This window comes from Megachile rotundata, chromosome 11, assembly GCF_050947335.1.
Source record: "Megachile rotundata isolate GNS110a chromosome 11, iyMegRotu1, whole genome shotgun sequence".
In the NCBI taxonomy this organism is placed as follows: domain Eukaryota; kingdom Metazoa; phylum Arthropoda; class Insecta; order Hymenoptera; family Megachilidae; genus Megachile; species Megachile rotundata.
This window is the reverse complement of record NC_134993.1, coordinates 15,230,611-15,252,875: the sequence shown is the minus strand read 5'-3', so window position 1 is coordinate 15,252,875 and position 22,265 is coordinate 15,230,611. Positions and strand designations below refer to the sequence as shown.

Here is a 22,265-nt window from a genome sequence, read left to right as displayed (position 1 = left end):
AGAGGCAGGTTAACAAATTCCATGTAAGGTTGTTCCAATTACTTACGGGTTTGATGATGTCCGTCCTCTCAAAGAAACCGTCTTTCCGTCTATTCCAGAAGGTGAGGTGCCCTCGACCGTGCGTTATTAGCAGGTTGTCGTCCAGGGGGTGGAAGGCGGCTCCTGTGAGGTCCTCTTGCATCGTCTGTGGAGTGAAATTATTTATTATACTGTATAAATTAAATTTAATGTTACAAGTTATTAACTTATTTTGTTAAAACAGAACTTTGCATATTATTCTAGTATAAGCAAGAAAGGAACGTACCGCCACTTTACCCAGCAAATGGCCCCATTGCCATTGCCATACCGAGAGTATCGCTTCTCTACCAGCATCGACCGCCAGCACGTAACTGCCACCGTTCTGTGCACAAGAACATAGGTGTGGAGCCACCGCAAAAAGTACTCGTTATTCAATTCTTTTTTAGACACTTTACCAGCTGCGAAAACGCCAAGGCGGAGACTCCCATCTGGAACTCAGTCATTCCGAACACATACAGAGTGAGCAAGGTTTCTGTTGACCATATGCGAACGTGTGGTTGCGCTTTTCTGTGTCTACCAGCTTTTTGCCCGGATGCCACGAGCTCTCTGCTTGGGTGAACCTGCGGGCAAACATATTGCAACACTTGATTTCATTCCGATGACCATCTTTGATGCGTTTGTTGGGTGGGACTGGAAGTAGTCTGATGAATTATAATCTCTTATGTGGAGCAAGTGTAAGGCTACTATGAAATGATAATACATAGATGATACAAAGATTGATATTGTTTAGGTGCCATATTAATTGTTTTATTATTATAGGTATTGTTTGAAACAAGACTTAAGTATGTTTACTGATAGAAGAGTATTGATAAAGAATATTGATGAAGAATATACATGAAGAATATTGATGAAGAGTTTTGATGAAGAATATTGATGAGGAGCATTGATGAAGAATATTAATGAAGAGTATGGATAAAGAGTATTAATGAAGAATTGTATTGTTATATTGCTATAGATATTGTCTGAAATAAGACTTAAGTAGGTTTACTGATAGAGGAGTATTGATGAAGAATATTCATAAAGAATATTGATGAAGAGTTTTGATGAAGAATATTGATGAGAAGCATAGATGAAGAGTATTAATGAAGAGTATGGATAAAGAGTACTCATGAAGAATTGTATTGTTCTATTACTACAGATATTGTCTGAAATAAGACTTAAATAGGTTTACTGATAGAAGAGTACTAATGAGGAATATTCATGAAGACTATCAATGAAGAGTTTTGATGAAGAATATAGATGAGGAGCATTGATGAAGAGTATGGATAAAGAGTACTCATAAAGAATTGTATTGTTCTATTGCTACAGATATTGTCTGAAATAAGACTTAAGTAAGTTTACTGATAGAAGAATATTGATAAAGAATATACATGAAGAATATTGATGAAGAGTTTTGATGAAGAATATTGATGAGAAGCATTGATGAAGAGTATTAATGAAGAGTATGGATAAAGAGTACTCATGAAGAATTGTATTGTTCTATTACTACAGATATTGTCTGAAATAAGACTTAAGTAGGCTTACTGATAGAAGAATATTGATGAAGAATATTCATGAAGAATATTGATGAAGAGTTTTGATGAAGAATATAGATGAGGAGCATTGATGAAGAGTATTAATGAAGAGTATGGATAAAGAATACTCATGAAGAATATTCATGAAGAGTTTTGATGAAAAGTATTGATGAGGAGCATTGATGGAGAGTATTAATAAAGAGTATGGATGAAGAGTACTGATGAAGAATTGTATTGTTCTAGAACTACAGATATTGCTTGAAATAAGACTTAAGTAGATTTACTGATAGAAGAGTACTGATAGAAGAGTATTGATGAAGAGTCCTAATGAAGAATATTGATGAAGAGTCCTAATGAAAAATATTAATGACGAGTCCTAATAAAGAATATTGATGAATCATATATGAAGCTAAGAAAACTATTATTAATTAAGTACTTCAGTTACTGTGTGAAACTATCCCACAACTATCAAGTAGAATCTACCTCCATGCACGTAATATCCTCCGTATGCCCCACATAATGCCGTTGTGCATTTTCCTCTCTATCGAAGAGAACAGCCACGGCCGCCACATAATACAAGAGTTCTCCACTAGGCAAGACCCAAAGATTTCTTCGGGTATCGGTGCCCCGATATCCGTAAACCCATTCCAGCTGCAGCTTCTTATCCGGCGGCGAATTGTCTACCGGTGGTAAATGGGAAGGTGGGTAAAAGGATCTTCTCAATCCTCTGATCGTCACTCTGGCAGGTTCGTCCCTCAACACTTCCACTACGCTGTAATCTAGAGCACAGTATCGTTTCAGATTTTCTGCACAAGACATGAACAATAACAAACGAATAAAACTGTATGGAGAACCGTTTACTCGGACGACGTCAGAATCAGGGGCGTACAGGGCGCGAGGTCTGCTTTTGCTGCGGGCTCGCCGTTGTCGACCGATGTCTTCGACCACGGTGGGTGGTCCCCTCGACCTGGATCTCCTCGCTGGAGACGCCGTGACCGCTGCCATACCTATTGCAGATCCCGTTCCTAGGTAAAACGTGTCCACGTCCGCGAATTCGTTCCTCAGCTGCGAGAAGCTTCTCACCTGTTCACAGTATTTACATATGTAATGTTTAATGCACATTTCATGGTTGATATATCAGATGGTTAATGGTTTCTCTATTTGTCGTAGCAATCTATTGAAATTATATGCAATCTAATGAAATCAGGAGGAATATCAGGAAGAAATATAACAGGGGGAACTGCAAGCGTTAAAATGAATGAACCAAGACATTTTCTTTCGTGTCAGGATCGTATCTGGAGCGTCACCGCGATTGACGTAGGCGGTACCAGGTGTACGATGATGTATAAGTCAGTCGAATGCTCGGTAAAGAAAATTGGTCAATTTGAAATTCATATACGGTCGTGACCTGAAAAGATGGATCTCTGACCTTTCTCCGTTTCATTTTACACAGTTGCGAATTTAAATAAATAAGCAAAGGGACGAATTCGAAGTATCCGGAATTATATTAGAATTTTGATTTCAGAAAGGAACAAAAGAGTTCAGCAACGACCCTATTCCATTTAGAGCGAAGTCGACCCCGATACCGTCACGCTTCGACGCTTCTACCCCCTCCATCGCATGCATATTTATGGACAAACATTATTCAAGCAGATTTTATAAGTACGATGCTGAACCAATGTCTTCGATTTGCATAAATCGCTGATAAACTTTCGTAGTCGCCCACGTTTCACGAACGTGTAAATCGATCACCGAACACGTCATCTTTTTGGAACAATTCTTTACCTCTTGCCCGGAAACCGTGAACATCCTTTTGGCCCCATTCATCTTCAACACTTGTCCAAGATCCTCTAACACCTCTTCAAACGGCTGCGACGTGCGGAGGTTCAACAACACTCTGCACTGAAAATTTTATTTAAATGTATCAAACTTCTCTTACCGAATATTGATCCTCCACGTTTTCAGATTACCTGCACGGTGTGATCGTGGTTGTTAACGATTCGTATGACACGTCCCGAGGAAGGCTTTCCACCACCAGGAGGTGGTGCTTCGTCGGTGATGGAAGCTTTCCTGCTGAGACTCGCCACCGCTGGTGGTCTACTTTGCCAACCTCCAACACCACCTCCGACGCTCGCTCCACCTCTACTACCTGCGCCAGTGGGACTCGTGTACCAGGTGTTATTCTTCTTTCCATAGCTGGCCGGCTAGTGACAATTTCACACCAATTTAACAAACTATACACAAGTATAATTGATGGAATAAATTACAGACTCTTTTACAATTATGACAACTGGAAAGTTAAACACAATAGTAAATAGAGGCTTCATAAAAGTATACACAAGAATAACTGATGGAACAAATTACAGACTCTTTTACAATTATGACAACTGGAAAGTTAAACACAATAGTAAATAGAGGCTCCATAAAAGTATACACAAGAATAACTGATGGAACAAATTACAGACTCTTTTACAATTATGACAACTGGAAAGTTAAACACAATAGTAAATAGAGGCTTCATAAAAGTATACACAAGAATAATTGATGGAACAAATTGCAAACTCCTGTACAATTATGACTTATAACTGTAACTATAACTGGAAGGCAAACACAATAGAGGCTACACAAAAAGTATACACAAGTATAATTGAAGGAACAAATTGTAAACTCCTGTACAATTATGACTTATAATTATAACTATAACTGGAAAGTCAAGCACAATAGAGGCTGCACAAGAAGTATACACAAATATAATTGAAGGAACAAATTGCTAACTCCTGTGCAATTAAGATTTATAACTGTAACTATAACTGGAAGGCAAACACAATAGAGGCTACACAAGAAGTATACACAAGTATAATTGAAGGAACAAATTGCAAACTCCTGTACAATTATGACTTATACTTGTAACTACAACTGAAGAGTCAAACACAATAGAGGCTACACAAGAAGTATACACAAGTATAATTGAAGGAACAAATTGCAAACTCCTGTACAATTATGCCTCATAATTGTAGCTATAACTAGAAAGTCAAGCACAATGGTTCCACAAATTAAAGATAGGCTTCCTAGGTTCATAGAACAGATCTACATAAATGACACACATTTTCTACTTCAGTGATTTTACTAATTTCAAACTGATACACTTAAAGATATTTTGTACAATGTCGTATTTGTTCCGTCAATTGTATACTGTTTGTACTGAGCTGTGATGAAAGATGGAAGACCTGTAGCATATCGGCCGGCAGCGAAATAACTTCAAAGGAATCGCTCATCAACACGACAAAACTGTCGCAGCACTCCCAGGATGTGGGGCTGCAGGACTCTAAGTCGGAATCGCTGTAAGAGTCCGCCTTCTCGCCGGCGACAAAGTCCGGCTCCAGGTCCGAACGGGACGAGCAACTTGCCGACTCAATGGTGAACCTAGATCACTGTAATCCCCCTCAACGAGATTCACGGTCCGTGTATCATCGAACGAACTCTTAGGAGTATATTCACATGTTTTCACTTAGGTCACTGTTCACGTTTTAAATTGTATGAAATATTTCTCGCACCGGTATTAGGAAGACCTGTTTATTAAAAACCGACCTTGAGTCGTGTAATCGCACGATCACGAAGAAACTAAACGTGGTACCGAGAAGGCTGTGCCACTAGGTGCAACCCCGACTGTGTTCGATGGACAACTGGAGGCGGGGTGTGTGCTACCCCCATTGGGCTGGAGAACCAGCCCTCTGGCTGCAACATCCCCTACCCCTCTTCGCTTGCCAGGATAGCCATCGTGTCTCAAGGACAACACCCCTTCGACGGGTGGCTCAATAAGCTATGACATGTAATTGTACGAAATTCGACTTGGACGTCATACGAGTGAACCTTGATACTCTCAGAAATCCCTTTCATGGACCAAGACCAGGGTGGAGCAATTTCTAACGTGGTAATTTTTCGCTTTAGTCTGCAAGGCATCTTTGAAAACAGTCAGCATTCTGTTACCATCATCACACGTTCCTTACAATGATTTATCATTTGCAGATGACCTACTAATCTGATGTATATGAACCTCAAATGTACTACATATCAGTATGCTGATCAAAGGGGAATGATAGGCAGATCTTTGAGATCCCTGGACCAAGACAACGTGGTTTCCCTCTAGTCTGCAAGACACTCTCCTTGCAAATAGTCAACATTCAATAATTCTGTTACCATCATCACACGTTCCTTACAATGATCTATCATTTGCAGATGATCTAATCTGACGTATACCTAGTCTATGTATACTACATATCAGTGTACTGATCAAAGAAGAATGATAGGCAGATCGGAAGCATGGTGTGATAGACACCCGGTAACGAGGGTTCTGATAGGAAACGATCCTGAAAGCATTCCTTGGAATTAAGGACGTACACGCCCATGTCGAATACAAAAGGTTCACGGAAAGTGGCATCTGACCAATTACCTTGATTGGCTAAATAGGGTCAATATTCAAAGTATGCTGGAAGAGGGGAAAAAAACGTTAACGAGGCTAATAGTCTAATAAACCGACTGATGAATTCGAGACACGCACGCTGCTGTCGGCAGTGTGCCAGAGATTCGATAAGCTTGTCATGGTTGCTTATAAAAATCCTTTCAAATTTCTCACTGATGTGTCCGCTATTAACATAATACTGTTGCCAATACATTGCATTCAGTTTTGAGGTGTAGTAAGTTCTAACAAGGTTTTTATAGTTACACTGATTATGTTTACTTGAGGTTTGTTGTGTGTGCATACTCATCTTCATATGAGACAATGTTTATATACATAAGACTATACTATGTGTATATACATAAGAGTATACTATGTTTATAAGACTATGTTTTTATACTATGCTTATATACATAAGACTATACTATGTTTATAAGACTATGTTTATATACTATTTTTATATACATAGTCTTATGTATGTTTATGTATACATAAATGTCAGTGTTCATAAGAGACTATCCAGTGCATGTCTGTATATTCTTTATGTATGCTTTGTTAGACAGAACAATTAATTATAAATGTATGTAGCTTGTCAGATGAATAATGAAACCTTGAAGTTATATATTAAGTAATATTATTTACAATATTCAATTAAATGTCAGTGTTCATAAGAGACTATCCAGTGCATGTCTGTATATTCTTTATGCATGCTTTGTTAGACAGAACAATTAATTATAAATGTATGTAGCTTGTCAGATGAGTAATAATCTGACTCAGAAACCTTGAAGGTACATATTATATTATTTACAATATTCAATTAAATGTCAGTGTTCATAAGAGACTATCCAGTGCATGTCTGTATATTCTTCATGCATGCTTTGTTAGAGAGAATAATTAATTATAAATGTATGTAGCTTGTCAGATGAGTAATAATCTGACTCAGAAACCTTGAAGGTACATATTATATTATTTACAATATTCAATTAAATGTCAGTGTTCATAAGAGACTATTCAGTGCATGTCTATATATTCTTCATGTATGCTTTGTTAGAGAGAACAATTAATTATAAATGAATGTAGCTTGTCTGATGAATAATGAAACCTTGAAGTTATATATTAAGTAATATTATTAACAATATTCAATTTGCAGGAAGATGGTACATGTAACAAATTCTTCATTGAAAAACAGCAGGATCGACCGATAACCGAATGTACGTTCATCGTGCAGTTGCAATGCCAGCTTTGATGGGATTGGTATGATAATGGAAGCATAGATTAACACACGGTGAAGGTCAAACGACCCTCATTCTCGCACACCGAGCAACCCTTCCGGCAACCAACCCCTTGTGACGTAAGTTTAACCCTTACGGAGGTCGTTCGTGTTTTTGTCGCTAATCATATGCGGCCATTTAATTGATTTATCCTTTACAGATTTAATAACCAGTGACAACACAACAATAAACTAGCAACAAACTTATAGTAGAGATAATTATGGCAACTAAGCTGCAATTTTTTATGGAAGAAGAATCTCCTTTACAGAAGAAGAGAGGTGCTTTATTAAGCAGCCAAGGAAGCATTCAATCCGGAAATTGAAACGAATATACGTCAGGATGTCTTTATAATAAGTTTCACCGAAGGAAGCATCGTTATCACAGATTTATAGCCTTGTAATATTCTGGCCCTAATTACCGTCTGTGAGAAAAAAGATAGTCATTGGTATAATGAATATCCCACATAAATCACGGCGTCACCAGCGAAATCGCTCACGTGCTAGCCTTTTAACGAGCCTCGTGAATTCCGTTCAAGGTCGCCTGGCTTCTTTATTGCAACTATCTGGAAGGCCTTTCGCCTCGTTACTTTACACGTGAAATTGGTGCGATTGTGTCACAGTAACAACAAAGTGACCTAGAGTTTAATAATTCTCTCACAAAATGGACCTGAGGAGGAAAATCAGAATTTTTTGGACGTTACAGATATTCTACAGATTCTGAGTTACATTTTTTAATTGTCAATTTCTGTGAAACTCGTAATCAGAGTGTTCCCATCAAATTGATCAAACGTCTCAAGACCACCTGCTCACGAAGGTGTGTCTAATAATAAATAACCCTCTAAAAATAATCCTTACCTCGACGTCAACGGAATAATATCGAGAGATTAGATCGACGATTCTCGCGGTAATTACTAGGGTTTGTTGGACAAAATTAAGGTTCATAACTGCTCTAGCGAGCATTGCGTGTTCCTGTTCACTAAACCGGTAGCTATGAATCTGATAGATCATGTTCAGATACTCTCTTTCAAAGAACAATAATTTCAAATTGATCCGTAACATAAACTTTCATATTTCAGAGCAGCATAATTCGCATTAACGAGTGGAACAAAAAAGAGGATGAAGAGGAACTCCATTCAGAGTACGTTTGCATTGCAATTTATCAAACTGTCCCTGTAAATTACGATGCAATTGCTCGCACGTGTAACTGAATGCATATCTTGGTTGCTAGGCCAAGGTCACGGTGCAACAATCTTCCACTTGGAGGTATGCAGTACCGATCGAATGAAGGTGTAACGAAAGTACGCGTGGGTGCACCCTCCCTGGGTTCACCATGGGTGCTACAACCCTTAACCTTTTCACGCATTTACTCGGTCGTCACCCTCTGTTTATTCAACGTACTACGCTCTGTTACATATTCTTTTTATACCCTGAAGCATCTTGTCACAGTTGCATTTAACGTTTGTACATCTCAACGTTTTGTACATCTTATAAAGTTTTGTTTATATCAGGTTTATTTAATTATTTTCTTTTTTAGGTGCTAGTTCTCAAGATGATGAAATTACTAGAATGTAAATGTCATAAGAAAAATACCAAGAGGCTGTCAAGAACACTTCAACCTTCAAATATTCTCATGTTATATTCCTGAAGAATTTACATTTGTGACATTCTGAAGTGTAATTGACAAACAATGCTTCATAGTAGCTTTTAAAAATTTTCCAGTACATCAAAATACATAATAATGTATGAGTTGAAATAATCATTTAAGAATTGGAGAGTTTATGCCACCCTATAAATTGGAATAGCGATACAAAGGGGTGAATATCCTTCTTGACCATTTACCTTGATGATAAGAGAACGTAGACGGTCGAAAGGTCGCTTCCCTCTAACTCTTCACCTTTGGAAACAGGTCATCGACTAAGTATTTGATCGTAATTCGAAACAAGTTCATCAGCCTTGAAAGATGTCATGAAACAATGACACCCGAATTTAAAGCAAAAACTGTATATTCACAATTTCCATATGCCATTTGATGCATGCAATTGGTACGATAATTGGCCAGTGATAAGGCCCTATGATAAGCTGTTTACGTCGCGAACGTTAATTCGGCCTGGTCGATTAACACGAAACATTTTTTCTTTCCTTCTTTTATCAACGATCTCACGTGGCACATAAGCTTGATTTTTTGCGACGATCGCTGGGCTTATTATTAGTTTCGTGCTCGGGTAAGACACGAATATAAAAACTTGAATTTGTGGAATCAGTCTTTTAGGTTAATATTAATAAGATTTTATTTTGCAGAAGAGGACTCAGATACAATGATTTGAAAACCATTAAGAAATGCATAATTCAAACTTAATTTAGCTGAGACATTTTGTGACATGATTAGGAAATGGTTGTACACATATACACATACTAAAAATGTTAAATATTAAAAGACAAATATTAATGATATTTTATTTTGCAGAAGAGTGCTCAGAATGTCAATACAATAATTTAAAAACCATTAGAAAATGCATAATTCAAACTTAATTTAACTCAGCCATTTTGTGACATGATTAGGAAATGGTTGTACACATATACACATGCTAAAAATGATAAATATTAAAAGACAAATATTAATGATATTTTATTTTGCAGAATAGTGCTCAGAATGTCAATACAATAATTTACAGACCATTAGGAAATGCATACTTCAAACCTAATTTATCTGAGCCATGTTGTAACATCAGGAAATGTACACACATACACATACTAAAAATGTACAACATGTACAACCTGCTACAGGTAATGCATTACAATGTAAAGCAGCCCTTAGAAAAGTTAATGAAGTGTATAAGTAATCAGAGATTCGCTGAATGATCACTTATCAAGCTCCCCCAGTAGTATTGTGCGAGTTTTATTAATTCCGAAGCCACGTGACTCGATAAACCCAGTATTTCATTGAAAATCAGTGTTAACGAAGGTACTTATGCATGCAAGAAGTTTGAAATCGTAATTGACATATATTACAGGAGGTGCGTGACGAGGGAGAGTGCCACGCAAGGTGTAACACAGGGTAGTTGTCCTGCGAGGGTTCTGCGACAAGCGTGCCACGGGTTAAAAGGCAACGAGTAACACAGAGACGGGGATGCCGCAGTGATTTACATATCGTCGATCGGTACACGTCATCCAACTACGTGGTATACGCACCAGAAACGATCGTGGCACGACCGTTTTCTCGAAACGACGGCTAATCGACCTACCGAAATTCATTTCGTTTCGAATACGTCTCATGCATATTCAGCCCGACAACCGGGGCGATAAATGAACAGACCTACGGATCGCAATGCGAACACGAATCTGCGAATCGCGATAAAACGGGGAAAGAAAGTAGGTGAATGTATTGTTCAACATTACACGTGAAATGTACGACGTTTCACCTCAATTTTTCTTCCGATTAAGGAAGCACCGAGACCCGGTGTTTTGGAACATATTTAATTTTCTGAAGCTATAATTAAATCACCTACTTTATCGCCCCAGTGACATTCTTTTCTAATAAGACATGCTCTAAGGCTATAACTTATGCACGTAATACTTTCTACATTTAGTTCCGTTATTACCATTTCTTTTGCAGGCGAGGATATTAAATCCAGATGCCGTAGATATACCAGTGCTGAAATGATGTATACTCGTAATTCAGAGAGCACGAAACATGTTTCACAGATCCAATCACAATAATACTAATGCATAATACGTACAATCGCAAATGCGTGCTAAACCGTAACGGTGGAATTGAAAAGAATTGAAACTCTTCCATTGGAATATTGTGGTAACAACCAGTAATTGTTAAGCAATTTAATATCAGTAGGATCAACGTACTGTCAATTAAACTCGATTACCGACAGACACGCACTCTTTCGAGCAACAACGTTAGCCAGAAAAAGATATCGAAAAAATTTACGAGCAGACTTGTTTATCGGTGCAAATATTTTTCGTCCACCACCTTACGTGCAATTAATCTGCAACCGGGCATGCAACATGGTCACCGGTCAAAAAACTGATAAGAACGGGACAAAATTTTAAGGTGAACCTTGTCAGATTAAAACTAAGTAACCTGTAATATCCTTGGAACACGTACAATCGGTAATGAAGGATCATTTAAAGATAAAGACTATAGATGACAGAAAATATAACCTCTTCGCATAGACATGAAGTATTGAGATGAGTGTAAAGCAAAATATACCTATGTATACTGAATTATTATCAAACTGAATTATTATTATTTATTATCAAACGTAACTGGCTTTTTTTCTTGCTTTTTAGGGGACTTTGGAATTTCGTGACGCATCTAGGGCAGATACAAAACTCTGTCTCCTTCGTGACTCCGGTGGCTGACACGAATTTCAAGTTGACCAGCGATTAGTTCTTTCTAGACCGCGTTATCCTCTTATGAATTTACGTGGCGACCGGGTGAAATGTTCTGAAAGAAAGGAGGACTCGTTATCGCCGGCTTACACCGCGATATGAAAATGAAGAACGAGCATGTAACGTGCGTGACGGATCGTCCTGTGAAATGTGTCGCGCCGATTACAAAAGAAACAATCGTGGCTATTCACGCGGCAGACCTCAATGGCTAATTTGTTCACGTCGTGAAACGATAAAGAAATGTCACAAAATATTGGGAATATTATTTTGCTGAAAAGGTGCACAATATGTTTAAAGAGCGTTTATCACGCTGACCTTTTTCTTATCGAGTTTTAAAGTGTAGAAAACTTGAAGGGTTCTCGTAGTTTTTGTAATCCATAAAAATATATAAAGATCACCGTGATAAGTTTCGCTAAATATTTAACTCGTTTTTCTTGTGTAGGTGATCGGGTAAAGAAACCTGATGCGTCATTTCGGCAATTTATGACCCGTTTGCTGCAATCAGAACAATCCTACAGCGGGAATAATTAATGACATGTTGAATTCTAAATTTAAATTTGATGATACACTGTTCATTGAGAAGGTCATGTTTCAAGCTGAGCAGAAAAAGCTGACATGAAGCGAGCGATCAAATTCGCGGAGACATCAATGCCCGACTTGTCATCGACCCGTGTCACTGTTGCGCGTAGTACACGCGTTTCTTTTGACGTGATCTAAATCAGGTAACCTCAATAAGCAAAATGCGACTGAAACAAAGAAGTTAACCTTGAAATTGAGGAACGTTATAAAATGAAATCTTGATGGAGGTTATGTTGATCATTACTTTGTTAACACCCTGTACATTAGCAGGAGGTTTGCAGTAGTAATAAACTGTTACTTCCGGCCGCAGTAGTAACGCCGTTGCGAGGGACGGTCAGAGCATAATTGATTGCGTCAACTCACAACCGTCTGTAATCGATGCTGTATCTCTTCTCCTCGCTTCCGTTACAATTACTTTTTCATTATCTCGTAAACAAAAACACGTTGCATCAACACGCAAGATAACCTTGTGTCTCTTTAATGTTACAGGGATCCGTCGACGATGATGAACGTCTTGAATTTCGTCGTGGAGTTTCTACAGAAGGAATAGAAACGGTTTGTGAATCGTCCGTATGGAGAAGTTCGTGTTTATTGATCCCTTGCGGGCTGACCAACGGTCAATGAGATACGGTCTCTCCCTTGGTAGCCGCCCTACGCCTCGGAGGCCCTGCATCGGTCTCCTTAGCGGAACCGACCCACCGCCCACCCTACAACACGTGATTCATATCTTCGAGTCGTGGAAAATTAGCGACAAAAATGATTTCGGAGAATCTGGATTGGGTTATTTCGTACTGACTCAACTTTGAATTTATAATTACTCTTGACTTCAAGTGAAATATAGCTTCACATGCTAGATTGTTAGAACTGTATGAGAAAATATTCTAGTTAAAATACTCAAGGTGTCATGTACTTATAGAGGCTACAAGTATGAAGTACAACCATAATATTTCAGTAGAAAGTAGTCATTAAATGGTGCTAAATTGTTGCATATAAAATGACTCATATAATAACATAAAATGTGAAGGTACGCTTTTGATGTCACATGAAATTCTGTTATAGTTTGACATGCTAAGATTGTCAGAACTGTAATATATGAGAAAATATTCTAGTTAAAATACTCAAGGCAACATGTCCTTATAAAGAGGCTACAAGTATAAAGTACAACCATAGTATTTCAGCAGCAAGTAGTCATTAAATTGTACTAGATTGTTGCATATGAGATGACTCATATAATAATATAAAATGTAAAGGTACACTTTTGATTTCATGTAAAAAGCTGTTATAGCTTGACATGCTAAGATTGTCAGAACTGTAATATATGAGAAAATAATCTAGTTAAAATATTCAAGGCAACATGTCCTTATAAGGAGGCTACAAGTATAAAGTACAACCATAGTATTTCAGCAGCAAGTAGTCATTAAATGGTGTTAGATTGTTGCATATGAAATGACTCATAATAATATAAAGTGCAATGTAAGTATCACACAATCTTATCATTTAATAAAAAAGAGTGTGGTTATATTTGGAATAACATGCTAGTAATAATAAAGCAAAATTCATAACATCTTGCAATCTTTTCAGACGACAAAGACAAGTTTCCTCCGAGGGACAAAGAAATGTAGGTAGGCCGTAAATAGGTGAAGAAACAGCACAATCAGAGGCCACTTAATGACACAGTGTTTATCGCGATGGTAGAAATGGATTGATCGTTACTATGAAGGAGGTGAAAGTATGTGGACGGCTGGAACGTATGCAGGATAATAAGACGGTTGTTAAGTAAAATAGGATAGTGTACCATTTCCCAGCAGGACTGGATCAGGTAGGAGAAGAAGAATCGAAAACAGGGAGAAAGGAAGCGATCGCTGCGCAACCGCAGACTCAGTTGTCCAGCCCTTTCCACCCCTCTTACAGACCAACCCTATGGCAATACTTGCTCCCACTTTTCGCATCCCTACCACCAAACCGCAGATTCACCTATATGAGTCGATCTTCCGTGCCACGTGGCTTTGGTAAACAATGCTGGAATCACCTGATACTGGCAACTGCAGGGGTGACAATCTTATTCCCAATAAATTAATAGAATGAAAAATTGTGATGATGTTTCATTAACTCATTTAATTTTAGAAGAAGTTTTCATGAAGTTATCAATACAGGAAGAACTTTGCTACTCTAATTCTTAAGGATTCTGAATACATATCTACCCTTGAGGGACACAAGCTATACTCAGCCTACAGGGTATTTGAAGCAGTCTATCTTTAATTACATGTCTAATTTGTAGTATGTAAATAAGCCATATATTAATATTGTTTACATCGTTTCAGATATGAAGGAATCACGATTTCATAATCCAGCGTAATCGACACGTAAAGTCTATATAGAACAATAGGTGTATAAGCTTTGGCCACTTTACCGGATTAACGGTTGACCCGGCACGAGAGCCGATCGAAATAACGTATCGTACGTACATAAAGCCAGGCAGAAACGACGACGATATACGTTTAACGAGCGGCCTGGTCACACCTTAAAACCTAGAAATCAGGTTGGGCGTGGGCCACCGTGCTATGACGCAACGCAGGTGAAACCAATCCTTCCTATCAGCACTTTCATAAAAATAATGAATATCCTGTGGCCTTACGGTTGAATCGGCCTGAAAGGTTTCGCCGGTTAATTGGCCCATTTTTCACTGAATCCTCCATTGGCCTTACTTTTGATTCACGATACCAAAACCTGTCGTAGGCGATTTATCGCCTTCTTTCTTTAGATCTTGTCACCTGAGTTCGACAATCACGCTATGCCATGATGCATTGCTTCTAAAAATGTCGACATGAAGAAAAATATTGGTTAGAGATTTTCTGAACATTCAGTACTTTCTGATGGATTCAACAAGTCTCTCTATTCAATCTTTATGATATTGTATTCAATCTTTATAATTAATAGTAGCATCTTTGGAAGATTGGGTAATCTACTTCTTGAGGACTTGAATACTCTTTTTGGAAATACCATTGACTAGCTAGATCTTATGGTGTAAGTCCTAGCTAGCTCATCTAATTCTTGAAGACCCTACTGACAGTGAGTATCCTACCTCTTAGAGATGTTATCATTGAATTAATAAACTCAGGTAAAGATTGTTCATAAAATACAAGCATATTTATCAGAAAAGCAATGTAATAATCGTTCTTTTTAGGTAATCAGGCAGATTGGCGTTGCGTGCGGCCTGCTTAAATGTTGATCTGGGCCAGATACACAAACGTCGTCGACGGCAAATATACGCAGTTTTCTTATAAATTGCCATATCGCAAGGCTGTTAAACTGTGTACGTGTAGTTAGTACGCGTGGCAATGTTCGGGCACGCATTTGTGGGAGTCCGTTGTTTTACGTCCACCGGTGGCTCATGAATATTAAGAGTGTATACAGCCGACTTCTCGGTTTAATTATACGAACGATTAGAGGCAACAGCTACCAAGAGAATATTTACTTTTCGCCATACAAGTCCTTGCACGTGCTGAATTATCGCACTCGTAATGAGATTGGTTCTCTCGCTCCCGGTGGAGGGGTTGCGTTACCCGAACCGAGATTCGATCTACACACACACGCGATCTTGTGTCTCAAGAGCCTTATTTCTTCTTCGTGCAATGTATCAGATCGAACGACCCACTTTTCCACAGCGATTAAGACCCTTTTTTTATTCCAAGCGATCTTAAAGGGGCGTATACTTTACAATGCGATCGAAATGTTGTATTTCTCGTGGCTTCCGTCACTGACAGGTAACGAGTCTTTGTTCTATAATCAAACACTTACCTTGAACGTTTTGTAGCTGGATACCACGTACGAGGCACCGTCTTCCAGTTCGTCAAGAGTGATCTTCCTGTCGCCGTCCATCGAGAAGATGTGTCGTGCTCCTCTGGGCAGGTCCATTCGAAGAGACAATCTGTCCAGAAGTGCCTCCAGGGAGCCGATGTCCCTCCCCGGCTTAAACCTGCAAATCGACAGTCGTCATAAATCATTAGGAAACTTAGGTGTCACTCTCTATGTTCAAACACAAATGGTACGCGTTCCAGTACTAGTATCTTTCGTGTGTCACAGGGAGGATCTCATTCATAGGCCAAAATCAAGGCCACGGAAGGTGGACACGCCACCTGCATCCGAAGAGGGTACTAGCGTTAAGCGCCACTCGACGTTCGGACAACGAGGGATGAAACGACGAAAGAAACGTACCTGAACTCGATTCCTGGGAAATACGGGTCGCCATTTTTGTAGAATGTCACTCTTCTGGCCCTCCAGTATCCGAGGTTGTTGTATCTCGCGGGCGCCGGCTCGTGTCGGCTCTTAGGCCTGTGCTCCGGCTGCTCCGGAGGCGGCATGCGGGGACTGGAGGGTCTGCTCTGCCTCCAGAAGCCGGCCATGCCGCCTCCACCCCCACCCTCGTTTACTAGAACACCGCCACCGACCGCCTCCTGCGCCGCTCCACCCTCCACTTCCACGTCCTCGTCTTCCTCCACGTCGTCCTCTTCTTCTTCGGCCTCCTCCTCCTCCTCCTCGTCGTCGTCGCTGCGAGCGCCTCCACCTGGCATCGTGTTAGACGTGGTCGCGGGTGTCGTAGACGTCGTCGTCGCGACGCCGCTAGGTGTAGTTACTGTTACTGCGTTCGCTTCTTTTGAGGAGTTCCCGTTTTGCGCCTCTGGCTCCTCTTTTTGCATTACACCTAGTTTGAAAGGGATCATGAATGACTTTCCTAGCAAATTTCATGAAGCTTCATAAAAAGCCTTGAGACTTTATCATACTCTACGCTGTTCAATGAAAGTTTGAAACTTACATCGAAAGTCTCAATGTTAGATACAAAGTATGATAATACCAAGGGTATTGCAGAAATTAAAATATGTTTCAGGTTCGAGTATCTTATCGGCGATCAGTCTAGTGATGATAATCTCACTGGATAATTAGCTCTCACCTGGCTCCGAGGTAGTGGTTGCAGTTCCACCAGCCTCGTTGCCGCCACCCACGCTTCCGTCACCCGCTACCTCCTCGTACTGCCCCAGCCTGGAGCCGGCACGCAAACTCGACTGATTTTCAGCTACGATCATCGGCACACAGCCGACGCCTTTTGCCTCCTCTCTCTTTAGACTTCCTGGAAAAAAGAAATTCGAAGAGAAATTAGAAATGAAATTAGAAACGTAGGCCACCACTTTTCATTTCTATCACTATAGATAGTTGACTTCTAAACTAGCCTTCAGTTAGGTCCTTAGTTAACAATTATATTAACTTATTAGTTAATTAATGTTTAACCAAAATAATTTTCAAGTTGGCTTCTATATTAACTAATACATTAAGTAATATATTATATTAAGTAATAATATATTTTGTAAATTAATTAACTTCAAATTTCCACAGATAATAGAAGGAGTCAATAAAAATGAAGGAGTCAGTCTTTGCAAGGAGTCAATAAAAATGAAGGCTGCAACACAGTTCCCAATATGAAGTTAATTCGTAAATTATCTTATTCTCATTAGGTTAGTACACACTTAATTAGCACATCTTACATCGCGACAAGTCCGTTAAAATAATGTAACTTTAAGGTGGACAGAGCCTGGAGGTGCTACCTCTGCGTACCTCGATCAACTGATGCCAGCCAGCGCTTCCAAGCAGTTTTACCGTAAAATTGCTTGTCAAAATTGATGGATCGTCAAACGCTGTTTTTTCTCCCTCAAGAATTCAAGGTTTCTTCTTTACGCCTACACCTGCAGTATGAGAAGCGTTGTCCAAGAAAATATGCCGGCAAAACGTCCACGTGTCGCGTGATTGCCAGAGATTCCTGATCGATTGACCGTTCAACGCTTACGATGCACTTTTACATTATAGCTGCGGTTTACTGCAGATCAATCGATCGACTTCATCTTACCTAATCAAAAAATCCACTAGATTCTACGAATTTAACACTCCTGCAGTTTTGGATTACATATCAGATGTGTAGAGAGTCAATGGTTCGATAACAAACACTTTACATCGTGCACCTTCACAAATTAAGGTCACGAACACTATTCAAATCTATTAACTTCAGATTTTCAAGTTCTTCAGATTTCAAGACTAACTAATTTCCAAATAAAGCTTGCAGGTCAGTTAGCTTCTAGCTAAAGTCAACTTCACTTTCAAGTTAACTTCTAAGTCAGTAGAGTTTTATTATATGCACTACAAAGGTTTGTTCAAAGCAGGTTCCATGGTTCAAGACCAACATCACGTAACGGCTTTACACCAGCGTACCTTGAAGAGCTAGGGTCACGAACTCTGAGCACGGATTTAACCAGCCTGCTATCTTCGACCATTGAGTCACATCTAACCATAGATGTTCATTTAAAAATTTCAGACTGTAGCGAGTAACTCTTCTAGGTAGTTGCACTTGTCACGAGGAGATCCATTCTGGCACAGCAGGGGGTGCAGCATTTCCATTCATCGCACTGACGTTCTTATCGAGCCAGTTGCAAGAAGTTCCTCGTATTTCTTTTCACTATATTCTAATCTCCAGCGTAAACTAATTGTTATTGAAGAACGTATCGGTTTCAGAGCGCCGAAAGAAAGAAAAGAGCAAGATGGAAAAACGCGTGCAACGCCGTGATCGTTCATCGACACCAGAACACGAGATAAGAGACCGGCGTAACCGCGATGGTATACATATTCATGCGTCCTTCAACGATGGCGTCCCGACGTCGAGTGTGTCGCTCCGAGGGACAGCAACGAACCACGCTACCTCGGCGCCGCCGTCGTGTCCGTCGTCCACGTCTACGTCGCCGTTCTCCTTGCCCCAAGACATTTGCCGGCATCGACGTCCGTGTCAGTGAACCGACGCCGGCGAAACGAGCACCGAACTTGTTGCACCGCGACCAGGAAGCTACGCGCAAGCCTCTTCCGTTCAAATCACCTCGACGAACTTGTAGTCCATGATAATCGATACCATCATTACGAATGCGAGATCTACTGAGAGATTTTAACATTCAAAAATTCGACTGTAGACTTACAGACTTTTACAAGAATCTTTTATGAAGGATTAATAATTTTTGGAGGAAAATGAAGTACAAGAATCATATAGTTTTGTCATTCTATTAATTGGAAGACAAATAACTAGCTGGAAGTTATCTAACTTTAAAAGAATCTGAAGTACAAGATTCATATTTGTTATTCTATTAATTGGAGGACAACTAACTAGCTGGAAGTTATCTAACTTTAAGAGAATCTGAAGTACAAGATTCATATTTGTTATTCTATTAATTGGAGGTCAGCTAACTAGCTGGAAGTTGTCTAACTTTAAGAGAATTTGAAGTACAAGATTCATATTTGTTATTCTATTAATTGGAAGTCAACTAACTAGCTGGAAGTTATCTAACTTTAAGAGAATCTGAAGTACAAGATTCATATTTGTCATTCTATTAATTGGAGGTCAATTAACTAGCTGGAAGTTATCTGACTTTAAGAGAATCTGAAATATAAGATTCATATTTGTTATTCTATTAATTGGAGGTCAACTAACTAGCTGGAAGTTATCTGACTTTAAGAGAATTTGAAGTACAAGATTCATATTTGTTATTCTATTAATTGGAGGTCAACTAACTAGCTGGAAGTTATCTGACTTTAAGAGAATCTGAAATATAAGATTCATATTTGTCATTCTATTAATTGGAGGTCAACTAACTAGCTGGAAGTTATCTAACTTTAAGAGAATCTGAAGTACAAGGACCTATTAATTGGTCAACTAACTAGAAGTTACCTAACCTGAAAGCTAATTAACTTAGAGCTAACATAGAGGATTTGCAAACAATTATAATATCAATGTTATAAAAAGAAGAAAATTATAACAAAGTTCAGATTAGTATGAATGCATGAGGTGCATGATTGTGCAATATGTAGTAAACTATAAAGGTCGAATGTTGCGGTTTTGAAAATCTAAGAAGAAACGGGCCATTTTGCGTGCAGAAGATTGGCATTTCGAAGAAACGTTTCGTATTTTAAACATTTTACTGAAGTGTGATACATTAGCATAGTCGATGAAAAATACGTATTAAAAAGCGGCTACATCGTCCAATTATAATCTGACGTGAAACGTTTGAACCGTGTAACGCGAATCGACTTTTCTGTAATAACTACGCTCAACGATAGTTGCACGAAATGATACGGAATAATAGTAAGCCAAGACAGATCTCAAGATAGCGTTTGTCATAATAACAAGGTAATAGAGCGTTTCAAATTTGAAGAAACACCCGCGTTCCACTTTTAGTTCGTATCTTTTTTTGTTGGCAGTCCTCAGTTTGCATTTCCTCGTGCAAGAGGCTTATCGTAGGGCTAGCAGGATGATTAGCCGCATGAAGCTTAAGAATTGCAGAATGCACGATATGAATACGTGATACATGTTGCGGCCGAAGGTCGAGTGAAAAAGGCGATAATATTAACATTGTACGCTTCCTTTGCATAAAAATTTGCAATCACATTATGTACCTTGATACGAGAAAAATTAATTGTCAACTCGATGGCAACATTCTTAGCACGTGAACCGAGTGTCGAAAAAACTCGAAAGTGTTATCACCTTCATATTTTACAAGCTCCGAGTCTATAAAGTTGAAGATATAATCGCAGAGGTCAATGCAATGACCTCTTAAATATTTAAACTACGAAAGCAATCTTTTATTATTTATAAAGCTTATCGAAAATGCAACGTTAAGTATACATTTTATTGCATGTGAGTTATATTCGCAAGAATATAGTGTTATATTAAATTGCAGGCGATTCGTCGTATTCCGATGGTCATCTTTATAATATTTCCTTGGCATGGAGAATAGTCGATACTTCGGGTTTGCGTGTCTGGCGTGGAAGGCGGCTGACCAGATTCGTTCCTCGACCACTTAAGTAATCGAGCGACGGCCGAGCGGCTCGTATATCACGGTAAGCGTGAATCAGCAGGATTCGGTGAATACCAAATCTCAACTTTCCTTAAAAATAATTCCTTTTACTCTTCTTTTACAGCTCTAAGTCAACAGTTGTTTTAAGATCCTTTTACAAGTATTTTTATGGGACAGAATAGTACTTAATTAGCAACAATGAAGGTCAGCATTACTAAATACAAATTCCAGTTAATATTCAGCATACGTTGTATTAACACATCACCACATAAGACATTAAAACATTGATTAAATCTGGAAGAATCATGCAGATCAATAGTCCTCTGAAAAATAACAGAAAGTCTTTTTATTGTTATTGTTCCTTATGTTTGCCTAATAACGGCACCGATTAAAATCAGAATTTCAAGCACGCACCTTCGTGATATTTATGGGGAAATGTCGGATATCGCTCAAGCCTCTTATCTTCATGGAGAACGACACTTTACGACTTTCTGAAACTAAAGAAAAAGAATGACTGATTATGAACTGAGCCCTTCTGGTTTTATAGTAAAGTCAATACCAGAGGACACCGTTCTGGAAAACTCATACGTTTTCCCTATTACTCATTGCCAGCATTTCCAGGACAAACTCGTTGACCTCTTTGAATAGTTTGATTCTTAGACACGACAGCAATTTCATATATTTCCATCATGAAGGAGAACTTGTAAAACAATCATTGGCATAAGGGAAACCTAACACTCCTCAAAACTGATAAAATTTGTAATCCACACAATTAGTAAAATTACAGAAACTAAAATCCTTGTTACACCAATGTCTGCAATAGAAAAAGAACTTGCAAAACAATCATTGGCATAAGGGAAACTTAACACTCCTCAAAACTGATAAAATTTGTAACTGACATAATCAGTAAAATTACAGAAACCAAAATCCTTGTTAGGCCAAAGTCTGCAATAGAAAAAGAACTTGCAAAACAATCATTGGCATAAGGGAAACCTAACACTCTTCAAAAGTGATAAAATTTGTAATTCACACAATTAGTAAAATTACAGAAACCAAAATCCTTGTTGCACCAATGTCTGCAATAG

At 38.8% G+C, this 22,265-nt stretch overlaps 1 protein-coding gene and 1 long non-coding RNA gene across 4 annotated transcripts in view; one reads left to right on the top strand and one right to left on the bottom strand.

The window, feature by feature from the left end:
- The window catches only part of DCX-EMAP (Doublecortin-domain-containing echinoderm-microtubule-associated protein), a 21,041-nt gene extending 3,659 nt beyond the window's left edge, over positions 1 to 17,382 (bottom strand). The window contains exons 1-10 of one of the 3 annotated variants that reach the window (XM_012291051.2): positions 17,250 to 17,382; positions 16,517 to 17,003; positions 16,100 to 16,277; positions 3,563 to 3,796; positions 3,378 to 3,494; positions 2,447 to 2,675; positions 2,076 to 2,371; positions 474 to 638; positions 305 to 400; positions 47 to 184 (exon numbers count right to left, since the gene is read on the bottom strand). In XM_012291051.2, coding sequence (XP_012146441.1) covers positions 47 to 184; positions 305 to 400; positions 474 to 638; positions 2,076 to 2,371; positions 2,447 to 2,675; positions 3,378 to 3,494; positions 3,563 to 3,796; positions 16,100 to 16,277; positions 16,517 to 17,003; positions 17,250 to 17,382 — 2,073 coding nt within the window. Of the gene's footprint in view, positions 1 to 46; positions 185 to 304; positions 401 to 473; positions 639 to 2,075; positions 2,372 to 2,446; positions 2,676 to 3,377; positions 3,495 to 3,562; positions 3,797 to 4,819; positions 4,946 to 10,917; positions 10,982 to 16,099; positions 16,278 to 16,516; positions 17,004 to 17,249 lie in introns of those variants that run through there. The other 2 variants (XM_076536896.1, XM_076536895.1) reach the window with 2 other exon arrangements.
- LOC105663264 (uncharacterized) lies at positions 3,367 to 22,265 on the top strand. Its single transcript, XR_013039802.1, has 24 exons — positions 3,367 to 3,476; positions 3,558 to 5,523; positions 5,619 to 6,286; positions 7,199 to 7,399; positions 7,480 to 8,302; positions 8,395 to 8,456; positions 8,547 to 8,775; positions 8,853 to 9,540; positions 9,617 to 9,710; positions 9,783 to 9,883; positions 9,956 to 10,102; positions 10,330 to 10,687; positions 10,932 to 11,544; positions 11,621 to 12,000; positions 12,165 to 12,444; positions 12,791 to 13,774; positions 13,883 to 14,351; positions 14,426 to 14,536; positions 14,623 to 15,370; positions 15,486 to 16,317; positions 16,385 to 17,472; positions 17,690 to 17,808; positions 17,875 to 21,223; positions 21,305 to 22,265. It is a non-coding gene; the product is annotated as an uncharacterized LOC105663264 (long non-coding RNA).